We start from the raw sequence: 26592 nt of genomic DNA, 5'->3' as shown, positions 1-26592 counted from the left end.
GGAACGGCAGTCAAACCCGTGACTTCCCACCCGTGAACTCGTACTAGATCAATGTACTCCGAGTTCCGACGTCACACAGGACGTAAAACAACAATGACAGCCCCTACGGATAATACTGCCTACGGACGCAGTGTTTATGCAAGTGGTACACATTGAAAAAAGATTTTAGGACAATGTAACGTTGCGATAAAAACTGCATGGTCCGAGGAGAATGAGTGGAGAGTTGGTGAAGTGTCCTGGTGAGTTGCTATCATTTAGCAATGCAGCAATGAGCACTGGAGCTAGTCTACGAGCAGCAGTGCACAATAACGACACACATATATATATTTTTTACTGTCATTGGATAGCACAGAGTGAAAAATAAACGTTTTCTTTATATCTAGTGGCAGTGATCATGACGTTAGTTCAGATAAGTACCAGTAACCTTTGTCATAGTGTCGTACTGGTAAACTTTGTCTTTGTCATCTAGAAATAGAAGGCATCATGCTAGCTATATGGGCGTTTCTAAGCGTCTTATCTCTTCCTCCGGTGAAAATGTTGTTGCAAACGTAGCCGCATGTCTGTCGCTATGTTTGGCTGGTGCTTGTGTGGAAACTGCGTTGGAAAGCTGGTGCTGTAGGAAGTGAGTGCGTTTGGTCGCTGTTGGTCGATATCTATCTATCGATCTATCTGTCTGTCTATCTATCTATAACAACTTAAATAACTATTAACCCTCTGGAGTCGATTAACGCGTATACGCGTTTTGGGGTATTTTCTCCTGATAACCCCGAAAAGAACTTAAATTACACTTTCAGTTTTGATCGTACAGATAAGTGCAAGACATCAATCGAATCGGTAAAGGGTCTACTTTTTTTTTGTATACAGACATAATAACAACAAAACTTTGTGCACTTATAAAATAAAGATAACAAACAAGGAGTGCTGTCTGCAGCCTTTGTCTGCGCTGATCTTCAGATACAAATGCGTCATTAAAATGAACTGTAACTCAGTGAATACTCAACGAAGAGACATGAGAGAGATATCCATAGAAAAAGCCTGACATGTCTACTTTTAAAACTAAACAAGTGCTGCCGAAAAACAAATATTCTGTGATAAAGTAATCCATATGAAAAACAACGCCCCGATGTCGTTTTTCACGTCTCCCTTCATTATCTTCTAATGCGACCACGCCCCCCCGCGCTGAACGCGCTTTTGAGATTCAAATGTTTCACTGAAGCGCGCTGCTTTTGAATACGCCCAGACAACAGAAGACAACGCAGCGAGATTGTTCTTCAAGTTTTATTATTTTACTGTTTGCTTCGCGATTTGAGAGGAATAAGACATAATTCACCCCAAAAAAGATGTGATGTGGTTGAGGATTTGAGATTTGGATTTCCTCAGAAAAAAAGAATGAAGGCACTTTATTCAGCAGAGTTCATACAAATGAGTAAGTCTCTTTTTATTTATTTATTTGCTATACTTGTACTAGTTTTCACATAACGTGTAACCATTTTACTAGTTAGACTTTTTCCAAACTATATTCCCTGACTAAATGTATAATCAAGTGAAATATTATGAAGTTTCAATAACAATATACACTACTATACCATTCAAAAGCTTGATGTAAATAATATAAATGTAACAATAAATGTAACTGTAACAAATGTAACAATCATTGCTGTTATTTCAATTTATCCCCCTTAAAAAACCTAAAAAAAAATATTCTCAGCTCTTTTCAACATTAATAATAATAATAATAATAATAATAATAATAATAATAATGATGATAATAATAAGAATAAATGTTTTTTTGTAGAAAATAAGATTGTTAAAAGGATTTCTGAAGGGATTTTTGTGACTGGAGTAATGATGCAAAAAATTCAGTTTGAAAGTCAGCTTTGATTGTTCCTAATAAACTGTTTAACTGCACTCACAAGTGACTATTAAATTATGTTGTGGATAATTAAATATATTCTAAATAAACTACAAACATAAAATTATATAGATTTATTTTTGTCCTCACATTCTTTCTTGTAACTCATCCCTCTCAGTGACACAGCTGACTGAATGGCTCATTATGCAGCTCATTATGCAGGTCTTTGTCTTCTCAGGTGTGAATTTATGATAGTTGACGCTACTCGCATATGCACTTTTACCAACAAAAAGTGTCTTAGAAAATTTAAATCAATATATTGTTTTCTGTAAGTGAGTAAACAAGATGATTTTCACATCATTTAGAAAAAAAAAATTCTAGGCTACAAGCTCCAGTTCTCAAAATTCCTGGGAACCAATTTTCTATATGTGTTTTATTGCCTTATTCAAGTGATTTAACATTTTTAGTTTTTCACTAACCACGCATAACATTTTTTTTTCTCAAAAACAACAATCATGTACATACATGCTGCTCACATATTATTATAGCCCAGTTTGTGCTGATTACAGTGAGATTAGACTTTAGCCATTTAGATATTTATAAGAAACTGAAAAAAGCACAAATGTCAGGGCATGACAAAACTTCTCCAGGCCCCAAAAATACCCTTAGACTCCAGAGGGTTAATCTATAATCTGCGCTATCTGAATATTCTCATCTACTACTCGTCTCTCTAGTCACTCTCAATGCTCTCAAGGCGGGCTTTGGTAAATTCTCTCCCCAATGTGACGTAATGCAATGCATTGTGGGGGGGAAGGAGAATCGTTTGCAAACCGCTGTAAGATAGTACCGTACTTTTTTCGTATTTTATTCCATTTTGTGATACCAAAAAACATAAAAGATACAATGGATAACAGTTTAAATGTTCATTACCAACAAGCAAATTGCACAAATTCGTTGAAAAATTAACCATGCAACACGGCATTTAACACAGTAAATAGGGTTAAAGCAAGAACACCAATGTGAATACAGGTTTTTTTTTTTTTAATTGCTTAATAATTTAATTTCAACCAACACAATATTTTATAGTGCAGTTTTAACAGTTTAACAGTTTTGCTGATCTCTCAAACATAATGGCCTTTTTGTGTTATTGGGAATGAAACCGGGGGGAAGAAACTTACATTCTGGCAGTAGCTGCAACCAGTTCTCCGCTTTGGGACAATACCTTACATGACCAGCATAAGCTGCATAACACACCTGATGAAACCAGAAGGGACAACACAACATTACTTTTTAACTGTGCAATGTTTTCTTTATGAGATATCTTGGCATTAATAAAAACAAATTTAACAATTATTCTGTTCTAACAATTTGAGAAAAAAATATTGCATTCCTGATAAGAAAATAATAAAGTTCCATGCCAATAACACTCTGTCCCACGGGCAGCTTTGGTGCTCTCTAATCACTGTCTAGTTCACCTTACTCACCAACCAATCACCAACCTACAGGCAGAAAATGAAATCAGCTAAACCTGTATTAAGGACTGTTAAAAGAAGGACTAATGAAGCATAGCAGGATTTACAAGCCTGCTTCGACTACACTGACTGGAGTGTTTTTGAAGCTGCAGCCACCAATCTATATGAGCTCACAGATACTGTAACTTCATATATCAGTTTCTGTGAACACATTCCTATCATTCAATAATGATAAACTGTGGTTTACTGGGAATCTCAAGCATCTTCATCATGCCAAAGAGGATGCTTATAGAAGTGGGGATAAAATCTTGTATAACCAGGCTAGAAACAGACTGACAAGGGAGATCAGAGTGGCTAAAAGTAGCTACTCTGATAAGCTGAAAAAAACAATGATCCAACATCTGTCTGGACAGGCCTGAAGAACATCACAAACTTCAAGTAACCATCCCCCTGATATCTAGAGGATAACAAATGGCAGAGCCAAATGCATTTTACTGCAGGTTTGAAAAGCCCAGACTCACACCCCACAACCACTCTGATCTGTATTTCACACATACACCAACACCTCCTGCAACCCCGATCCTCCCCTCTCTTGCCATTCAACCTGCATTTATGATCTGTGTGGAACACGTGAGCCGTGTTTTCAAAAAACAAAAGCCTAGGAAATCTTCAGGCCCAGACGGTGTTTCAAACGAGTGGACTGCAAAAGATCCATCCGTCAAACTCCAGAAATTTGCAGATGACACTACGGTCATAGGCTTCATACACAACAGAGATGAGTCTGCTTACAGACAGGAGGTTAAAGAGCTGGCTGTCTGGTGCAGTCACAACAACCTGGAGCTGAGCAGTGGAGATGATGGTGGACTTCAGGAGAAACCCCCCTGCACTCCCCCCACTCACCATCATGAACAGCACTGTGGCTGCAGTGGAGTCATTCAGATTCCTGGGCACCACCATCTCTCAGGACAATGGGACAATCACATTGACTCCACTGCTAAAAAGGCCCAGCAGCAGAGGCTGTACTTCCTTCACCGAGCTGAGGAAAGTTCACCTGCAACAGGAGCTGTTGAAACAGTTCTACTCGGCCATCACTGAGTCTGTCCTGTGTTTCATCCATAACTTTCTGGTTTGGGTATACAGTATCTACACAATCAGACATCAAGAGACTACAACGAACAGTCATGACTGCTGAGAGGATTTATGGTTTCCCCCCCTGCCCCAACCTCCAAGATATTTTACACCTCTAGAGTGATAAAAAAGGGTTAAGAAAATCCCTTTGGACCCCTCACAACCCCCAGCCCACTCTCTCTTTCAACTGTTGCCATCTACAAATCAGGCTATAAACGACCACTAGAACAGCCAGGCACAAGAACAGTTTTCTCCCGCAGGCTATATTTAGCCTGAACAATTAAAACTTTCAGAACTATACATTGTCCATCATAACTGACACATTTATACATAGTATCTGAAAATTCTACATTTGTAAATTACATAAACTGTACACTTGTAAATAACATCTGTACATTCATTAAAACAATTATGTTTTTTTCTCTATATTTCTACTCCTGTATTAACTGCATTATTTAATTTTCTGTGTTTCTCCTATTACTGTTATATTTCATTTCTACTGTGTAATTCCTATGTATATCTGCAATATCATGTTATGTCTGCACTATGTCTGTATGTCTACACTGGAAGCTCCTGTTGCCAAGACAAATTTTCTTGTGTGTGTGTAAACATACTTGACAATAAAGCTCTTTCTTTGTCGGAAAACACCTGACTTCTAAATTCTGACTATCTATAAGTGACAATGAAAAGGACCCATTGAGTAGAATACTTGTCCAATTATCGGGCTTACCAAAGGCATGCTGAGGCTTGTATACATAGGACCATGATGGAAAAACTTTAAACGCTGTAAGATGAAGTTTGTTGGTGTCTGGTTCCTTACTGAACATGGCTAGAATCATACAAAAACCATTAGCAGGTGTATACATCTGAATTATATAATGAATTCATTTAACGTATATAAATAAATAACTTACATATTATACCAAACAATCTGAACACTCTCAGACATCTATTGGCATATGAATACTGCATAAACTTAAACTTAGAGAAAGCCACTGTTATTGTTTCAAGGGGTAAAACTGACAAGAGATCCAGTAAAAACCATGTCCTAAGGTATTTCTTCCGGACTTTTTTAGGGTCTGTTATAACCACTCCATGAGTTTCGTATCCAATGTAAAAGCGTGAAATGATGTTAAATATGAAGATCAGATCAAGAAAGTATCTTGTGAAGATGATCCCTGTGACAGTAGAGTTGAAAAACAGCTGGAAAAAGAAAATTCAAATGAATGATTAGTTATATTATTTCATTAACATCAAAAATTGTAGAAGTAGAATGATTCTCTCTGCATTTTACTCAAAAGCCTAGTGTAGACCCTGGGACCAGCTCATTAACTTGGCCACTATGTTAAGACTGTGTCTGAAGAATTTGTCTGACCAACAGGCGGTTAGCCAAGGGGTAACGAGTCATATTTTGCAGATTCAAGTAAGACCAATATAAGTTTTCATGTAACCGACTTAAAAAGGTATGAATACTAGTCTTAAAAAGTACCGCCCCTTAATCTGTAAATTTATTTTGATTTCACAAGCGACAACTGTGTACAGTTCTAATGCCATGGTGAAAGTTTGAGCAAAACATACCAACTGTTCTGCGTTTGGCTGCACAGACGAGCACAAAACACTATTTAGAGTCCCAGCCTCAGAAGAGACAGCAGGAGCAGTGGATTTATTGATTTATTTACAAAACGTAAAAATTTGTAACGTAAAGATGTAAAACAAACATGTGATTTATATTCCCAGCAAGTTTACCTTGCACATACGACTGTTTTTGTAACTCGTTTATTTTAACCCATTACACTTCTGGTGTGAAAGAGAACTTATTTAGTACTCACATGCTGGACACGCCACCTTTCTGTTCCCCGTCCATGTGCTTCATATGTGTGCTCTCAGAAAACCGTATATCAAAACGTTTAAACTCATATGGTTTAAAACGCAAGTGATGTCAGCACGCTAAAACATGATAATATAACCAAAACAGATGTTTTTTAGCAGGTCCCGACCATGTTAATGGATGCAGCTCTTATTTCTGGAAAAGGGAGCGGAGACGCAGCAGCTCATTTGCATTTAAAGAGGGACAGGCACGAAAACAGCGTGTTTCTGTTCCACACTCAAACTAGGCATTTTCAAAATGATATAATACAATGATATGTGGAGTATTTTGAGCTGAAAACTTCACAGACACATTCTGGGGGAGACCAGAGACTTAGATTACATATTGTAAAAAAGGTTGCATAATATGTCTCCTTTAGAAGTCAAATTAGTAAAACGGGAGAATGATCTGATGATTTGAAAGTCCAAAAAGTTAAGTTCTGACTTACCCTCTTGGCTAGCTACCTGTAATTGGTCCAAACTAGTTCTTAAGAGACACATGTCTTAACATATTGGCTTGTGTTAATATGGGCATACTGGCGCCCAAGTTCTTCAAACTAAAAATGTAGATGTCTAAGTAAGTCTGTAGTCTAAATGGTTCTAAGGTCGATGTAAAAACTAGTGAGTCCGAGCCTTTTATGCAACTGGCCACCGGCTATTGCTGTGCAAATGAGAAACATCAAATGACAAATGCTTCAAAAGCAGAACACAACTAAATGAGGTCATTATTAATGCTAATAATAATTAGGTACATAACACATTAAATAAGTATGTAGCATTCAAATATTTTTCATCAATTAAGTAATTAAGCTTTTAAAAAGGTCAAGTGAAAAGAATAACGAAACCCATTATATAGATCTATTTTAACATATCAGATTTTTTTTGTCCCATCTCTTGCTTTGGTTATCATTAGGGTTGTTAACCCGTTCTGTGTCGTAATATGAATCACCCGTATTTAAGTAACAAAGACGTGCTCCTCCGGATAAAAAGCTATACAGAACCCAGTTTGTCCTGTATTTAAGGCATATGCCGTATGACCACCTAAACCATAAAAAACGAATAACAAACTCTAAAATCGAGAATGAATAACTCCTTTTTACAACAAGTGTTTGATTTTGTGAACCATAGCCTTGTTCGAGGAGGCTTTAAACAGTGGGAAGTGAAGCAGTCAGCTAAGTTAACATTATTTAGTAAAGTGATTTCCACTCTTGTGATTAAAAAATATATAACAAATGTGATTAATGTAAGCATTTTAAAGAAAAAAGGATGTTTTTGTTATAGCTTTGGAGCAAGGTGCAACCACCAAGCAAAGCTGAATATTCCGCATCATTACTTCAACTTCAGTGTCACATGATCCCTTGTCAGAAATCCGTCTAATATGCCTGATTTATAGTCAATGTTGAAGGAACAGTTGTGTGTTGCTTAATATTGTGTTTGGGACCCTGTGTATATTTTTTCAGGATTCTTTGATAAATAAAAAGTTAAAAGAACAGTAATTTATATTCAAATGAAATGGTTGTGGTAAATATACCATTCAAAACGTTTAAGGGTCGTAAAATTTCTTTTTTTCTTTTTTTTTTTGTTTGTTCTTTTTTTTTTTTTTCTTTTTCCTTTTTTTGTGTTTTTGAAAGAGACTCTTATAATACTTTTATTCAGCAATGAGGTGTTAAATGGATAAAAAGTGATATTGTTAGAAACTATTTTTTTTTTTTTGAATAAATTCTGTTTCTTTTCCTACTTTTTATTTTTATTTAAATGGTGACACACAGATTCCAAAAAATATTAAGCAGGCACAACAGGTTCAACACTGAAAATAAAGTCCAATAGAAATGTTTTTCTAAAGGAAATCATGTGACACTGAGGACTAGAGTAATGATGCTGAAATTCAGTGCTGCATCAACATAAAATAAATTAAAGTATCCAATATTAAAAATTGGCAATAATATTTTACAATATGCTGTTTTTTTTTTTTTTCTGTATTTCTGATCAAATACATTACAGCAATTGGATGAGCATAAGAGTACTCCAATTAAAAAACCACAACAACAAAAAAATTTAAAAAGATATATACCTGTGTGGGTACATATATATATACATATAGGCCATATGTGTGTGTCCCGCTATATTCCTGTCCCTTATTTTCTATGAAAAACCACGATTGGTCCCTTATTTTCCACTTTTCCTTTCCCTAGTTATCATGTGACTGTCATCACATATTTTGGATTTAAATCACCTTATTTGACAGTTCTGAAAAAAAAAATTGTAGTGTGGACTTTGGCAGCAAGCATGGAAAATAAAACTATTTTTTAATTTTTGAATGTGGTTATTATACCAAAAGTACGGCAAAAAGTGTTGGGATTTTGGACTTTTATAATCACATGATGCTGTCAATTTCACATCAGTTCAGTGTGAATCTTAACTGAGTTCTGGCAACTCGTTGTGAAACACCTCCCATTATAATCATTGAAGTCATCTACAATGCACCAATATCGGCTTATTTATTTATATGTAATACGGGAAACTGGGATGCATTTAGTTGATTATAATGAAAGGATTTGTTCCGAGCATGCAGACCGCTAAAGCATGCTCTAAAACACTCGCCTGATTGGCGCAGCATGTACTGGACAATGGCTCTGTGACTGGCTTTCCAATACAGCTGTACCTGAAATCGACCCAGTACTCGGTACCCGACCAGTCCTGCAGATTGGGCTGATATCATCGCAAGTTTCAGTTACTGACTTGGTACTGAAGCAACTTAATCCTTCTGACAACACTAATACAAGCAATGCCTGAATCAAGAAAAGCTCAATTTGAATATTTGTTTTCATTACATATAATTTGCTTTTTGAATTCTAAAAAAAATGTAAAGGAAGTCCATCAGGGATGGAATGAGACACAAAATATGGCAAATCACGGCAAATGCCGGACACCTGGACAGCAGACAGGAAAAGCCAAGACTACTGGGCTTTTGACATTTGTCCTGTATTTTGAGCTTTAGGTGCAAAACTTTTATTTAGGGGCATATGAATGCTGGCTAAAAAGAACATTATTTTGTGGTATTTGGTGTAATGAAATGTGTTTATGTGGTTTAAGGTTAAAAACATTATTTTTCCACATAATGTACATTATTTGTTTCTCCTCTATGCCCCCGCCTTCTGAAACTTGTGTGGATTTTTAACAAAGCTCATCGTTCTGAAAAGTGAGGTGTGCTCTGAACTACAGCCACAATCCAGTGCGTTGTGATGGGCGCTGAAATGTTTCAAGCATCTGACGGAAATGTTACGCCAAGATGAATCGCTCTTCAGATTTGGTGATCGGAGCAAACAACACTTTTTGTGCAGTACGAGTAAAGGGGGGAAAAAATAACGTGCTAGTAGATCCCTTTAGTTTTAAATGTATAATTCCCGTATAAAATGTCATAACATTTTGAATCTGAATAAAATAATTACATCTGCTTAATATCAATGAAAAAATCAAGTGCTTTACAGTATTCCTAAAGAAAACCAAAACAATTGTAAAACAATAAAATAAATACCAGATGTTGAACCTTTCCACTTGCATTTCACAGGTTTTTTCCAGTTGTATTTATGTGTTCGCATGGAATCAACCGAGACCGGCGATGCGAGCAGCACCGCCCTAACCTACACAAAACGGGGCCCCAAAATGAGAGAAAGCTGCAGCCGCGGCGGCGTGACCTTACCACCCCGCTGCGCCCCGTGCGAGCCTCTTCACACGGGACGTGGCCATCGGGGCGGAACCGAGGCAGCACCCGTTCCATGGTCCTGTGGTGGACCGTTACCACACAAGAAATGCCTCAAATGACGGCACACTTCAGCTTTGTACACTGAAACTGAACTGGGACTAGTGTTGTCTAACCGACCCTTACTGTCGGTAACCAAAGTCGTAAACCAAAAAAATTAAAATGTCACGGCACCAGGTTTCTTTAAGTACACTGTTGGTAAACGGAGTACCCCGGTCAACCCAGTTCTTGACACATACAGCGCTATGATTTCCCTGCCGCGAAGCGAAAAACGTGGACGGGAATCTCAAAATCCAGTCAATGAAAATGAAACTTACCATTTTAATATGGACATTCACGGAATTTCTCAAAGTTAGCATAAATTAATCAAATCAAATCTCCATATGGACCAATATCTGTAAATGTTAAGCCCGCAAAAGTTGGTTGAAATATGAATCCTGCATGATCTGCGCGTCTCTGTGTAAATGAATGAATGGCAGACAGAAGTGCGGGTTTTGTTTTACATATCACAGACTGTAAGCGCGTGACACTTGCAGTAATTTCAGCATCTGCCGTCTCAATGAGGACATTAAATACATATAGTAACATCAATCATAAGGGGAACTATTCTGAGTCACTTCACCAGCCATTTTACGTTTTCATTTGAGTAAAACCCAGTGGTACAATTTTAAGAGGTATTCACGGCAACCCGGGGGTTTCCCACACAGTGATTTATTACAATATCAAAACTCCTGAAAAACTGACCCGCCACAAATAGATTTTCCAAAAGGCTTTGACTTCACTGAAATAAACATTGAGCACTGTACGTTTTCAAAATCAAAAAACCGCGATGCAGGTGTTTTTAACCATCACTGTATTTTCAGAAAGGAAACCGATTTCATTTTCATTTCATTTTGTATGTAATGCTTGATAAGGCAGCGTTTGTGAGCTCCGACGCTGCTTTGCACCGGTTACGGACGGAGAATCTGTGTTCCGCTGCCTTTCCCGCTCTTAAAAGCGCCCTCCTGCTGGCAGAAAATGAATTTACACACACATATACACATATATATATTATATAATATAGATGTGTGTGTGTGTGTGTGTGTGTGTGGTGTGTGTTGTGTGTGTATATATAGATAATATATAGATCTATATATATAATTATAGGTAACCCGTCAAAATAAAAGTTCATTTTTTACATAAAGGCATTGTGCTTAGAAATATATCTATTCATTTAGTAGAATGTTAGTTGTTACTGGCTACTACTGTTTCGCAAATGTTAATAAACTAACTTTATTTTTTAAAGATATAACTCACAACCGAATTGTCTTCTCCATGTTTTAATTTTAATAGCAAATCCCCTTTATTTACCAAAAAATACAAATGTGTTTAAATTTCATTATTAAAAAGACAAATTAAATTTGGGTGAAACTTAGATTTACTGTTTTTTCATAATTATATTACTGTTAGAAAAACTTTAACACACAATTGTAAATACAGTAATAAAAGAATGGCAGATTTGGGTCTTTTTTATTTTTACTGATAAAAAGTTTTTTTTTGTTTTTTTGTATTAGCATATTTTTTGTGTTTTGCTTTGGTACTGAAATTGTGACCCGAGAACCATGTATTTTCACTGGTATCGGTCCCGAATACTGCACAATTTTTGGTACCGTGACGAACACTCAACTGGTACAATTCTTTCCTCCTCTATTACTAGCAGCGAACTATATTAACACTAACATTAGTAGGCGTGCCCTTAATTGCTAGTATATCCTGTCACTCAGGATTTGTTTGAGGAGACGAAGACTGCCTTCTAATCGGCCGGGATTAAACATCAAAACGAAACAACCGCCATACATCTTGTATGATTTTTTGAACATTTATTTTTTTTAACATTTTTTTTTATCGATATTCCCATTTTTGAGAATCGATACAGTATGTGCCCAACAAAATATCGCGATACCTCACGTGTATCGCATGTTCTTTCTTACACCTCAGTGAAGGAACGGGCCCTTAGCTTGAGTGAGCGGCAGCAAGCGGCTATAATGAGGAAAAAAAACGGCCGGCGCTCGCCGGCAACCACATTTGACGACCCCCGTGCTGGACCTCAGCTTTTCTCCTCGGTGTAGGCGACTGAAGTATTTGATTCTTTATTTTTTCCTCAGTGACCAGCACGGATCAGCTCTAAGCCATGACATTCACATTCATAATGCCAAACACAAGCTTTCTCTCAATGAATGGCCCTAGCGGCACCAGGCGAGATAAAAGTAACCACCGTTCTTTCTCTTTGGCGTGAACGCTGGGTGGCGTTATGCGAAATCTTCCCACAATAACTGACGTAGAGATGTGGGGGGGCGGTGTTTACAACAAGCCGTTTCAGGGGGGCGTGGCAGAGCTCTTTACACTTTGATAAAGAAATTATATCGGGGGTTGTATTTGCGACTTTTACTCTCTTTGCAACGTTACAGATCTTCTTGTATGCACAAAGAGCTTGTCACACGTAAACTCCAAAGAGAAAGGAAAAATTGTGAAATTCGCATCGCGTGCGTTACATTTTTAATGGTGGGAAACACAATGTATGACTAATCAATATTTTTTCACGTTTGAGTGGTAATTCGAGACAAGCCATGTTTCAGCTTGACAATACATGACCAGAGTTGCTTCGAAGAAATATGCAACATAAAATAACAGCTTGTATTTTCAAACAAATTCACTGAAACAAAACATCAGAAATTAAGACTGTAGCGGGCCAAACTTTGCAGATATTAAACATAAATAATGAATAATGTAATGATAGAAAATAAATATAAGCAAGACCAGCCCCACACTAATTATCATACAAGGCACAGAAATCAAGTGTATGAATAAATAACATATTGTAATACAATAAATATGGGTAATATTTAAAGTATATTTAAATTATGAAATAAATAACATTGGGATGAAGTTATTATAACAAAATAAATGAACCACATTTTACAATTAATATATATAATAAACTGAAACGTTTGCTAAAAAAAATTTAAAAGACTGTGGACCTGAAAACAGTTTTAAAGAAAAATAATAAAGGGAGGGAGTAATACAAAATAAATGCAGGACTACATTTTAATCATTATTTTGGTATTGGTGGTTTCAAAGGTAAGAATAAGTCAGAGGCATTGTTCCTTATATAATTTCCTATTATACAATATATTTATAAACATTTTTTTGCAGGTTGAATGAAGCATCTATCTATATACTCCTCATCACTGTTGCGAGCGACAGACGAACTAACTTTGTAAAGGGAGCCGATTTCCTTTAAAGGAATCGATCGATTCTAATTTTTCGATTTCGAAACGCATCGGAATCGAGGAAACCGATTCTTTTTGGGTGTAAAAAGATTCCATTTAAGTTAAAACACATTTAAAAACATTACACTTTTCACTAATAACATTTCAGACTACCCTGACTCAAACGTAAACCAGACTGTTGTGTGGAGAACATCTTACCTCATACAGAGACCGTGTTCCCCCCGCGACGGAGAAGCCAGGTCAGATTACTAGAGATGAACCGCGATTACCACGACGCGCGGCACATTATGCCTGTTCGGTGAATGAACAGACAGCATCTCATTCCCCTCCAGCTCCCTGTCTCATGCGGGGGGGGGGGGTCCGTCTTCAAGAGTCATCTGCAATTTAATCTGAGATATTGATCTCTGGGACACCATAAGAGTAGCTACACAAATGTACAATCAATTCAATTTTTAGCGAAGAGAAAAGAAGAGAGGAAAAAAAGATAACTAACGGTATAAATCCACCGTCCCTTTTCTGACTCCAAATTCAGCGAAAGTAGCAAGTGATAGTTTAAACCCTTTCGGAATTAAGTAACGTTAAAAACAACATATATTAATTTAGCTACGACTGTTACGACAATTTATATATATTTCGCTAACTTCACCTAGAGTTCACTCTTGAAAATCCCGATTTCTTCACGTTTCGATCGGCAGTGACCGTTAAATCAGTTGGATGGACGTTTGATTTGCAAATAATATCAGTCGATGAACGTCCACAACACTACGTCACAAGAGTAAGCGGTTGGGCAAAATAAAAACACCTGAGATTAATTTCGTGTATTGTACTTCCAGTGCAGGTCTGTTTTGGTTTAATTTTTCTTGCAATAAAAGGAAAAGAAAGAAAGTTTGTAAAAGTCTGCACATATTATATGACGTCATATACAAATTTTATAATAGCGTAAGCCTTTCTGATTTCTGTCGTAACGTGTCTCATTTCATAAAACAAATTTCAAAATTTACTGGAACTCTATTATTATTCAAATAATTATTAATAATTAAAATGTATTTGTACATACTATCATGTTACACAATAAAATATGGACCTAAAAGCAAACCTTTTGGATCAATATTTCTGTGGACTAGCATTCCTTTGAATCTAGACTCCCGCCATGGGGGACACCCAGGAAAAAAACTGATATTTGACAAATGTTGTTCTTAAATATTATTTAGAGGTATTTATCTAAATATCGTATATTGGAACCCAAACAGACTCCCAGAAAGCATTATCTAGCCATTATCAATTTTCTATCACATAATGCAATCCTTTTGTGTGTGTGTGTGTGTGGTGTTTGTGTGTGTCTTCATGTTGTTAGATTCTCCCTTTTAGGACGGAAGGAAAAAGTTAAAGGTCATGGAGAATTCAATTTTGTTTCTTTAAGTGTGAAACAAACATAAAATGAAATGTGAAAACATTTTTTTTTTTTTTTTTTTTTTTTTTTTTTTTTTTTTTTTTTTTTTTTTTTTGTTTGCACAAAATATCTTTTTTCATCTTTGCTTATTTGTTCACCATGAGACATCAATGATGTCAAAAAAAGAAAAAAGAATCAAGGTCACTTGTGAGCAATTTTATTTATTTTTGCTGTGCATCATTCTCAATTAAGCTGTTATTTTGACAAATTATGCAAAAGAGTGAATATATGATCTAATACTGCAGTCAAGGGTCACACAGCCACATCAATGCAGCAAGCACGTGTGTTCTGAGTCCTTTCTATCATGGCCAGCGTGTTCAGCTGTGTGATAGATCAGACCAGACTGGATAGTCTTCACTCCCTTCATGCATTAGTGAGCTTTGGGGACCCATGTCCCTGACGACAGCAATGCTCGATTTCCCATACTCCTCATTAATACATATTGACCTACTCACATCAAGTTCAACAGGGATCCAGTGCAGACAGACCCAGGCTAATATTGCCGTACTTCCTGGTTCTAGTAAGAACTCTAGCTGCTGCGATTCAGACCAGCTGGAGTTTATCAAGAGCACAGAGCAACCACCTGATAACTAACCTTGAGATCACGAACACATGAATGAACATTTACGCATTCCACACTGAGAGCCGTAATTTAGAGCTATTTTATAAGATGGAAAAAACCTGCAGCTAATGTGGCTTGTGGTTTTTGCTTCTGGTCTGTGGTCCGAAAGCCAGTGGAAATGTGTGCCACTGCTTGCTAAAAGAATATATGGTGGCTTCTGGGAAAACATGCAATCTGAGACAAAGCAGGTTATATACAACATCAGTATGTTTCTACACTGCATTAGCGGTTAGCTCACAAACCTTGCTGCTCAGATCAGACGGAGGTGGCTGTTTTCACAAAAAAGGTAACAGTGATTTCGACCCCCCTCATAATCATTAAAAATGATCAGACAAAACAGCATCGACAGTTTGATATAACTCTCATTCTACATGCAGACAAAACATTAACCATCAGGTTCATGACGGACAGATAACAGGAGGCCCTACAGACAGCATGGATGCTTTAAGGTAAGTTTTCCTCAGGACTGTCCATCAGAGACTTGTAGATAAAACTAAGACTTTATTCCAGCTGGTGCCACCATTGATGAGTTTGGTGGTTGCAATAATGTACTCCGTCCCGCTATCTTCCATATTAGACAAGAACCGCAGAGCAGCGATTTCAGCATACGTCACACCGCCAAGAAAGAAGACAGGGTGGTCTGTTTGGTTCCTGTTTTTCCAGGCTGACCTGCAAATTTAAGAGACGGAGAATGGGTTTTCAAAATCAGTTATCAACAAAGAGGCCGGTAAATCTTACACCCCATGTGCACAAAGTGTTTTATTTTAAAACATGATTTATAAAGCGCTTCTAACACTACACATATTGTGTCAAAGAAGATTTAACATAATTAATATCTAATAATGTCTTCCTATCCTCATACCTGATAATCACAATTTAGCAGATTAGAGCGGGGCGATAATATAGTTTGCATTTTACGACGATACAAGAAAACAGTTAAGATTTGCTATGTAGTATATATCATATTAAAATATAATAAATATATAACAAACATCAAACTATAAACTATAAAATAAACTATCAGCACACAGTATTAAATTATAAAATATTAAAATATATTGGTTACAGTAATGTGTCTTATTTATATATATATATATATATATATATATATATATATATATATATATATAAATAAATGCATTTTAATCTCAAAGCTCAATGTATTTTTTATGCACACACAACTCTATAGGAAGTATAGAAATAATTATAAATAAATGAAAAAGAATGTTTAGTTTTTTTTAATAAAAATGTAAACCAAAAAAAATGCTAAATAGATGTAAGAATAATTTATTTAGTGCATCACAAATCAAAGTGTTCTGTCCATGCACACTAAGACGAAGCACTTTCAAGCAGATTTCACAAGCTAGCTCAAGTTTATTACTAATATAGTTAAGACTATGACGGGTTTACTGATCTAGAATGACCATCTTTCCTCAAAGCAAATCTTCACTTACGCTTCTTGTGAAGGCCTGTGGGGACCTGCTGTCTCTCTTCGAAGTGTGGACCAGGCAGCATCTTCAGCACCTCCTCGATGCTCCTCCAGCCAGGACGAGCGAGCACTTGTGTCAGGCGAACACTCAGCGGCGCATAGCCACTGTACACATACGAGATGTCGTTGGGGTTCTACAGGAAAGGTAACAAGCATCAGTCATTCCCAAAACATTCCCAAAAACCATGAATAACACACACACAGTCTTTAGACATGCCACAGTCAAGCAGGAATTTACACGGCTTGTGTACATATAAAACACGTAAAGACATACCTATACACTGGATTCAGATATACAGTATATATCTCCAAACAAATGATGCTAGAAAACAATTTTTACCTGAGGCATTTTTAATCACTTAACTAACTGATCGCCAGGTTGTTTAATGAACATACACTACCAGTCAAAGTGTTTTAAAGAATTATCTTCTGTTTGTTTCTAATCCGTCTCTTCTGCTTCCCAAGCCTGCATTTATATTGATCCAAAATACAGCAAAAAGCAGTAATATTGTGAAATATTTTTAGCATTTAAAATAACTGCTTTCTATTTGAATAGATTTTAAATGTAATTTATTCCGGTGATTTCAAAGCTGAATTTTTTAGCACAGTCACACGATCCTTCAGAAATCAATCTAATTATTCTGATTTGCTGCAATCAAAAAAAAAAAATGGTACAGGTCCTTCTCAAAAATTAGCATATTGTGATAAAAGTTCATTATTTTCCCATAATGTATGATAAAAATTAAAACTTTCATATATTTTTTAGATTCATTGCACACCAACTGAAATAGTATGACAAAAATAATTCAGGGTCTTTTATTGTTTTAATACTGATGATTTTGGCATACAGCTCATGAAAACCCCAAAATTCCTATCTCAAAAAACTAGCATATTTCATCCGACCAATAAAAGAAAAGTGTTTTTAAAACAAAAAAAGTCAACCTTCAAATAATTATGTTCAGTTATGCACTCAATACTTGGTCGGGAATCCTTTTGCAGAAATGACTGCTTCAAGTGCGGCGTGGCATGGAGGGGCAATCAGCCTGTGGCACTGCTGAGGTGTTTATGGAGGCCCAGGATGCTTCGATAGCGGCCTTAATCTCATCCAGAGTGTTGTGTCTTGCGTCTCTCAACTTTCTCTTCACAATATCCCACAGATTCTCTATGGGTTCAGGGTCGAGGAGAGTTGGCAGGCCAATTGAGCACAGTAATACCATGTCCAGTAAACCATTTCCCAGTGGTTTTGGCACTGTGAGCAGGTGCCAGGTCGTGCTGAAAAACGAAATCTTCATCTCCATAAAGCTTTTTCAGCAGATGGAAGCATGAAGTGTGCTCCAAAATCTCCTGATAGCTAGCTGCATTGACCCTGCCCTTGATAAAACAACACGGGACCAACACCAGCAGCTGACATGGCAATCCCCAGACCATCACTGACTGTGGGTACTTGAACACTGGACTTCAGGCATTTTGGCATTTCCTTCTCCCCAGTCTTCCTCCAGACCTCTGGCACCTTGATTTCCGAATGACATGCAAAAATTTGCTTTCATCCGAAAAAGTGCTTTGGACACACTGAGCAACAGTCCAGTGCTGCTTCTCTGTACCCCAGGTCAGGCGCTTCTGCCGCTGTTTCCTGGTTCAAAAGCACACGCCTGTGCACGGTGGCTCTGGATTTTCTACTCCAGACTCAGTCCACTGCTTCCGCAGGGCCCCCAAGGTCTGGAATCGGTCCTTCGTCCACAATCTTCCTCAGGGTCCGGTCACCTCTTCTCGTTGTGCAGCGTTTTTTGCCACACTGTTTTTCCTTCCCACAGACTTCCCACTGAGGTGCCTTGAGTACAGCACTCTGGGAACAGCCTATTCGTTCAGAAATTTCTTTCTGTGTCTTACCCTCTCGCTTGAGGGTGTCAATGATGGCCTTCTGGACAGCAGTCATGGTCGGCAGTCTTACCCAGATTGCGGTTTTGATAATAATGACCAGGCTGGGAGTTTTTAAAAGCCTCAGGAATCTTTTTGCCAGGGTGTTTAGAGTTAATTAGTTTGATCAGATGATTAGGTTATAGCTCGTTTAGAGAACCTTTTCATGATATGCCTAATTTTTTTAAGATAGGAATTTTGGGTTTTTCATGAGCTGTATGCCAAAATCAGCAGTTTTAAAACAATAAAAGACCTGAAATATTTCAGTTGGTGTGCAATGAATCTAAAATATATGAAAGTTAATTTTTATCATTACATTAGGTGGAAAATAATGAACTTTTTCACACATATGCTAATTTTTTGAGAAGGACCTGTATTATCATTATGTTGAAATAGCAGAGTAACATTTTTTTTTCAGGTTTTTTTGATGATTAGAAAGTTCAGAAGAACAGCATTTTTCTGAAACAGAAATCTTTTGTAATATTATAAATGTCTTTATCATCACTTTTGACCAATTTAAAGCACCGCTGCTAAATAAAAGTATTAATTTTGGAGTTTTTAAATTTCAGATAAATGCTGATCTTCGGATCTTTCTATTCATCAAAGAACTCTGAATCTTCAACTGTTTTGAATATTGATAATAATGATAATAAATGTTTCTTGAGCAGCAAATCATCATATTAGAATGATTTCTGAAGATCATGTGACACTGAAGCTCACTGAAGACTGGAGTAATGACTGCTGAAATAAGAAGAGGCTGCATCACAGAAATATATTACAGTTTAACAGATATTCAAATAGAAATCAGTTATTTTAAATAGTAAAAATATTTCACAATATTACTGATTTTGCTGTATTTTGGATCAAATAAATGCAGGCTTGGTGAGCAGAAGAGGCTGATTTAAAAACATAAAAAAATCTTACTGTTCAAAAACAGTGTGAAATATTTTGCTTGAAATGTGTGCATGCACTGACTATATGCATTTAGTTTTGATATGTTGTTGTCTAATATAATAAAATTAATACACACTAAATTAATGTAAGTGTTTCAAACACAGTGGCCGAGGACATCCTTCTCCATTTCTGACCAACATCTGCTTCTAGATCCCAGGAAATGTGTAAAGTGTCCATTATTTCAAAGCACTGGAGTGAGTTTGGGTGGGGACTATTTTAATGGTGAAGGCCATTTTCAGTTATTTGGAAACAGAGATCTGTACTAAAAATGAATGCCAGGACAAACCTGTTCATTGGTATCCTCCATCCACAGTTTGAGGGTTTTCCTGATTGTGGGGTAGTTGTTTCTCATGGTGCTTTGAGGTTTGAGTAGCCCAACCTTTTCCAAGTTCTTGAGAGTTAGAATGTGCTTGTAACCATACGTCTAACCCAACAAAACACACACAACTGTAAATGTTTATGGCACTTATAATTCACCTCTGTTCTCCGCAAACAGTGACTGAGTGTTGCACAAAATTCTTTGATTCAAATTCACCATTATGCATTCAAAGAAATTCCCTCTGTCCTACCTGAAGGATCTCTCTCTTATAGAAGTCCAGGACCTTCTGTTTGAGGCCGTTGTTGCAGACAGACTGCATGCAGACCAGTCGCAGGATCTTTATCAGGGGGTCTTTTTGTGCTACGCAGTCTTCTATATATGTGCTGACCTGAGAGTAAAGTCACAATAAAAACACAATGAACAAAGACATTACTCAAACTTATAATATAATCTATCTCCAGAGCATTTAAAAACTACCATGTTAAAAATGCATTTCTTTTCTCATATTTCTAAAACATTTAGAGGGAAGTCATTGGACTTGTATATTAAATGTCATTCTTTTCTGTTTGAACAATAATTGATGCAGAGTAGTCCATTGTATTTACACCTAGAATATCTGATATCAGCTGCTCACCGATGGATCCTCTGCAGTGAATGGGTGCCGTCAGATGGATTCATTTCTTACAAACACACAAGATGTTAACTGATGGACTGGAGTGGTGTGGATTATTGTGGTGTTTTTATCAGCTGTTTGGACTCTCATTCTGACGGCACCCATTCACTGCAGAGCATCCATTGCTGAGACACTGATGCAATGCTACATTTCTCCAATTTCTCTACATTTCTCTACATCTTGGATGGTGAGCACATTTTCTTTTTACGAGAACTATTTTTCACAAAAGAACAGCCCATTTATTTTAAGGTTATACAAATCATAAGAAAATGTCCATTACAAATGTCATTTCTTAAATCATTCTCCACTTATAATGAATGAATTGTGAGATCATAAACAAAACAAGGCACCTTGTCTGTGTCTACTCCAGTCATAAACTCTTGCTCAACGGTCAGACTGTCAAAGAAGTCTTCTGAGGCTGAAACACAGGAAAGCAAGGCAGTTTGAGACAAAAAAATAAGGGAAGAAATAAAAAGCTAAATTAATGTAACTCATGTATCATAATCATAACTCATAATATTATCATATCATTTACCACAGTTTGTTAAAATGACTAGGAAAGACATTTACAGTACAATGAAAGTCCAGCAAGCGAGTGGAAAACAACATCATGAATATTCAAATGTGCATTCTCACCATATTACATAATATGAAGTATAACCACGAGTCAGCTCATAATTTTATTCACATTTTGCTGAATTCCAAAAACAAAATATCTAAATAAATGCTCTATATATTTATGGGCTAGTGCAATGCATATTAGCATTTAATCACAGGATATGAATGCATAACTATTTTTTACTAAATTATATCAGCAGAATGACTACTACTTGTGGCAGAAATTCTAAAAATAGAAATTCATTCGTCGAATTAGCAATTGCACTTAACTGAATAACTTAATCCTGGTTAATCCTCTAAATATACAGTTGATGACGTTCACTGCATGAAAGCAGAGTAAGAAAAACAACAGGCTCTAGCAAAAGCATTTCTAACCAGGCCAATTTATAAACATCTATAGTCAAAATTAAATTTAAGATATCAGCAATTCTGTTTTCATTAGTTATAAAAGCTAATATTAAATGGTCACTCTACATAACTAGTCAGAATTATTTTTTTTCCTGACAAAAACTAGTTTAAAATAAATTTATAATGTGCTAGAAATTTCTGCATGATCTGATTCAGTACGTCAGATATCTGAAAAATGGACATATGCAACATAATTATTACTATTAAAAAAATGATGCTTTAATTCCTACCTAAGAGGCTTTTTTTTTTTTTTTTTGAGGAATTAATTACTAGATATCTGCTATTGCTTTTGTGAGCCAATCATCACAGTTTAGTAAAAAATGCAGTTCAGTACATTCGATAGAAAGTTTCTTTTTTACAAACTGAGGGGGTGTGAGTTACAATCAATGCCTATGACAGCGCTCCACAGACCTTAAGTTGATAACAACCAGAAATATCTCTTTTTAATTTCTGACTGCACGAATGACTTACTTGTTATGTCCTTGATGAGTTCAGCGATGGAGGTGTGATTAGCCAGGGAGCTCCGGGCCGCCTGCATGTGAGGCAGCTGCGAAACAAACTGTTTAATCTCTCCAACAGTTTTTGCATTGTGTCGCTCCTGGCACAGAGACAGCAAAACCAGCTCATTAATGACAAACACTAGCAAATCAGCATATTAAAATGATTTCTGAAGATCACGTGACACTGAAGACTGGAGTAATGATGCTGAAAATACAGCTGCGCATCACAGAAATAAATTACATTTTAAAATATATTTATTTTTAATTGTGTTTTTACTGTATTCTCGCTGCTGTCAGAAACACAAAAGCAGCACAAACCTCAAACGCAGCTGATATAACCTTGGCTTTCTTGCTGAGAGCCGCTCCAACAGCATTGAAGTTCTTGTCCCGTATTTCAGCGTAAAGCTCCTCGGCTGAGTTGAGCTGCAGTTTTTTCGGCTCAGTGGGGAGATCCTTCCCACCTTCTCCCTGCTTCTTCTGTGCAAACTTCTCAGGCGGTAGCTTCACGTAACCTGTCGAAGCAACCCTCGAGGGCTGGGGAAAACGACTCGAGGGCTTTTAAAAATGTTTCTGAAGTATTTCATGTCTTCCAGGAATTTGAAACTCATTTACCATTGGTGATGCTGAAGATCTCATCGATAAGACCCTCATAGGTGAGTTGGGTGGCTAATGGCGTCAGCAAGTCCACGTTGCCAACAAAAAGAAGGAATCTATACACACGGGCAGGATTTGAGTATGACTCCCTGCAAACTCTCTCTTCATCCGCAGCATCATGTTGGCCACATGCTGAGGACAAGACACAGCCACTTCACCGTGTCACCGTTGCACCCCAATTACAATAAAAAAAAATCAATGCGAGAAATAAAATCAAACACTTTTCTGCTCACCCTTGCACACTCGCCTTTGCCAAAGATTTGCGGTATTGTTCCATAAAGTGCTTGCAAAGTCATGAGGCCCTTGGCAGCGTGATACAGGCTCGTCTGATCGCTCTCTAAATAACATTCCTTCACGAAAGAAAACAAAGATGTGAACATCCCAAAGATCTGCTCATGCATATAAAACAGGGTCATAACCAGTCGTTTCTAATGATTAATCAAAAGGTGCTTTTACAAGTGTTTGAGGTTATGAAATCACAGACTCTTTGAATGAGACACTTTTTGCAGCTTAACTTGTTTTTTTTTGGGGAAAAAATATATATATATAATAGTAAAAAAAAAAAATATATATATATATATATATATATTATATAATATATATTATAAAATCATCTTCATGTAGAGATTAATGAATCCAGAATTATTAAAATCTAATGAAACCATTAAAAATGAATCCAGAAAATTTATGGAAAACACAGAATTTGGTCAAAATAAAACAGAATTAAAAAAAAAAGAAGTATTTCTTAGGGCCTTAAAATTTACTTTTTGTTCTAATGTTTAATAAATTGCTGTTAAATTGTGTAAGTTTCATTATTTCAATTAATTAGACATGCTTTTTGATTAATATTTTTTAATTTAACCATTAAAACAGAATCCAGAAATATTAAAACTGGGGGGAAAAAAACTGAATTTGGGAAAAAATAAAACAGATTTCATAGGACCCTAAAAATGTTTTAGAGGAAGGTTTATTTGTTCATCTCTCAATCATCATTGTATTGCACCGTTTTATATGTTTTGAACCTACAGAGCTTTAATCATTAAACTAAGCATTTGAAATATCATCCCAAAACACTACTGGGAGATAGAGAATGACACCTAATATATATTCAAGCAAATCTCACTGATTTACATTACAAGCTATCAAAATTTCATCTTACTTTTTGGCCATATGAATATCAGCAACCGCACCAAATTTCATATTTTCGCTCAGTTTGCATAAAATTTGTCTGAATTCCATATTCTTACTATATCACACACTACATGAGTCATAAAAACCTAATAACACAACATAAAACACATTCTACTACTTCTGCATTAATAAAGCACCAGAGGGTCTTTTTGTAACTGTGGATATTTCTAGTCAAGGTCTGACTAATGCTGAACACAAATCCATAATATTCTAGCCATTCGAACAGGGTCTTACTCTAAAGGAGCTCTCAGACTCCATGGAGAGAAGATCTCCATCATAAGGGATAAGGTCCAGAATGTATTCATCGATGTTTGTGAAGGAGTTCAGAACCCCTTTCTCCTTCAGCCGCTGTTCACACAGGAGACTCCGGCGCGGCACAAACAGGATGTGGAAGTCTCGTGGATGTAATTTATCCTCACTGCAACGCAGATATTAGAATGTAATATCATGGGCACACAGCACGGTCACTCTCACCCACTCCTGCCAGCAGTCTACCTTTGCATTTCTCTAATCAAGAACTCCGCTGTGAACGTTATTTTGGGAGCAACCGTTGTCTCAGAATTGAAAACCAGCACATTTTATGAACAGTTTCATAATGATGGGTTTGGTTTGTGATGTTTGCTCAGATTCAAACTCTTTACTTTAGCGCTGGACGGTCCTCCCAAAAGGATGTTTTGTTCGACTAACCTTGCAACATTTTCTGCAATGATGTCCATCAATTCCAGCCTCGGTCGCACAAAAAAGACAATATTCTTGACGGCAGCGGATGGTATCCGACCACCTTTGAGAGTGAACATTTTCTCGACTTCATGCTCCTTTTTAGAAACAAAATTGAGACAATTAGCCTACTTTTTATTTTTTTTTAAACAGGGATGACATATTCATCATCAATATCTAATAAACATGAAACAATAAATTAAATTTTCAATTTCTCACTCACCAAACAACAAACAACATTTTTTTTATTTTTAAATTTATGTTATATTTATGTTTTTTGTTTGTATAATTTGTCACTCACCTTCAAAAGGGAATACTGAGCAATTAACCCGAAAGGTCCAGTAAGATACTCGTCCCAAACTATGGCCTGAAATAAGACAGAAATTGTGAAATCCCATGTATTAGAGGATGATGACGCTATTATTGTTGCATGTCGACTGAAAGCATCACTGAACAATATTTGCAGTAATAATAAACCGCATAAAGTGCAGCTGAGTATGTGAGAGGTGTGACAGCAGGAGAAGGACACACTAATCTGCATTAAGTTAGTATTAAATCAAAGAGCTTTACTTACCTTGCTTCCCGAACATTTATCTAAAAATTCGCGCAGGTCTTTTCGTGCAGCCTCTCTCAAAATATTTAGGTTTACTCTGCCGCAAAACAAATGTGACGCCATATTTGCTAAACCACGATCATATGACTCTCAGGACGTCACGTGATTCGTCTTTCAAAATAAAAACCAGCAGAGATAAATTTGACCACAGTGTTTATAATTTAATAAATCATAATTTAATATAATTTCAATATTCTGAAATATTTATATGCTCTTAGCTTCGTTTCGCGAAAATAATTTTGGATTGATCACGACTTTTACATTCGCGTTGTAAGTGTTTGTTGCCAAGTCCTCATATTTTCAACATATTTTTGTTGCTTGACATTCCGAGTGATTTATAATAAACGCATCCAATTATAGTAAAACTGATATAAATCTGATGAAAGGGAAAACAAAGCAATTGTAAATAATTATAGTGTGTAACATAAAATATTTATTATTATTATTATTATTATTATTATTTAAATGCAGTCATATTACAACCACTGAACATGACAGTAGTCATTTCCAACATATCATATTAGAAAAACATTGAATATAAACTACAATATGTAGACTGTGTAATGAGCTGGTTTTATGGTTTTATGCCTCTAGTTTCCTCTCAAATATCTGGCAACATCTGTGCTGAAGTCCGAGCTCGAGCTCGATCTCAGAAATGCTGCGCGCTGTTTTCTCGCGAACTCTCCTGCAGGTTTCCCGGATCTCAGCATGTCAGCACTCAACGATTCCTGCCCCGAGTCTTCATCCAGACGTTCACTACAACAAGGTAACTTATTGCCAAATGCTGGGACTTGAATTCACAGTTTTATTCACACAGGTAGTAAGTGACATGTGCATGCATGCTTTCATATTATAACACTGTTTTATTAAATGTTTGCAGTCTCATCAGTAGAGTGATATCTTTATGACTATAATGCTCTTAATGGTTTTGTCGTGGACTCATGGAGATTACATAATCCAGAAGACATGTGCAGCAAGTTCATGAACCTGGCATGAAAACTCACTCACTAACCAACCAACCAAACCAACTCAACCATCTCACTCACACACACACACTCTCACACTTCTCTCTCACCACACACACACACACATCACACACACTCACTCACTAACTCACTCTCTC

General features: G+C 36.5%; 3 protein-coding genes across 3 annotated transcripts in view; 1 reads left to right on the top strand and 2 right to left on the bottom strand.

Annotated features, from left to right (window-relative positions):
• Nucleotides 1-13563, bottom strand: part of LOC109072569 — a gene marked incomplete at its 5' end in the record, with an annotated part of 51945 nt that extends 38382 nt beyond the window's left edge. The window contains 5 exon segments of the mRNA XM_042757428.1: nt 3031-3120; nt 5187-5228; nt 5231-5281; nt 5367-5655; nt 13546-13563. Coding sequence (XP_042613362.1) covers nt 3031-3120; nt 5187-5228; nt 5231-5281; nt 5367-5655; nt 13546-13563 — 490 coding nt within the window.
• Nucleotides 13564-16029: 2466 nt separating this feature from the next.
• LOC109072570 (vacuolar protein sorting-associated protein 33A-like) lies at nt 16030-25589 on the bottom strand. Its single transcript, XM_042757427.1, is given in 14 exon segments — nt 16030-16088; nt 16874-17042; nt 20063-20200; nt 20346-20483; nt 21119-21186; nt 22266-22392; nt 22613-22806; nt 22907-22987; nt 22990-23080; nt 23182-23298; nt 24374-24557; nt 24827-24954; nt 25158-25223; nt 25431-25589. Coding segments are annotated over 14 exon segments (1662 nt in total). The 5' UTR covers nt 25533-25589.
• Nucleotides 25590-26075: 486 nt separating this feature from the next.
• Nucleotides 26076-26592, top strand: part of LOC109061797 (aldehyde dehydrogenase, mitochondrial-like) — a 16927-nt gene continuing 16410 nt past the window's right edge. The window contains 1 exon segment of the mRNA XM_042757426.1: nt 26076-26235. Coding sequence (XP_042613360.1) covers nt 26125-26235 — 111 coding nt within the window. The 5' untranslated portion in view covers nt 26076-26124.

This window comes from Cyprinus carpio, chromosome A5, assembly GCF_018340385.1.
Source record: "Cyprinus carpio isolate SPL01 chromosome A5, ASM1834038v1, whole genome shotgun sequence".
NCBI lineage: Eukaryota > Metazoa > Chordata > Actinopteri > Cypriniformes > Cyprinidae > Cyprinus > Cyprinus carpio.
The sequence above is the reverse complement of the archived record's forward strand: the minus strand, read 5'-3'. Positions and strand labels throughout refer to the sequence as shown.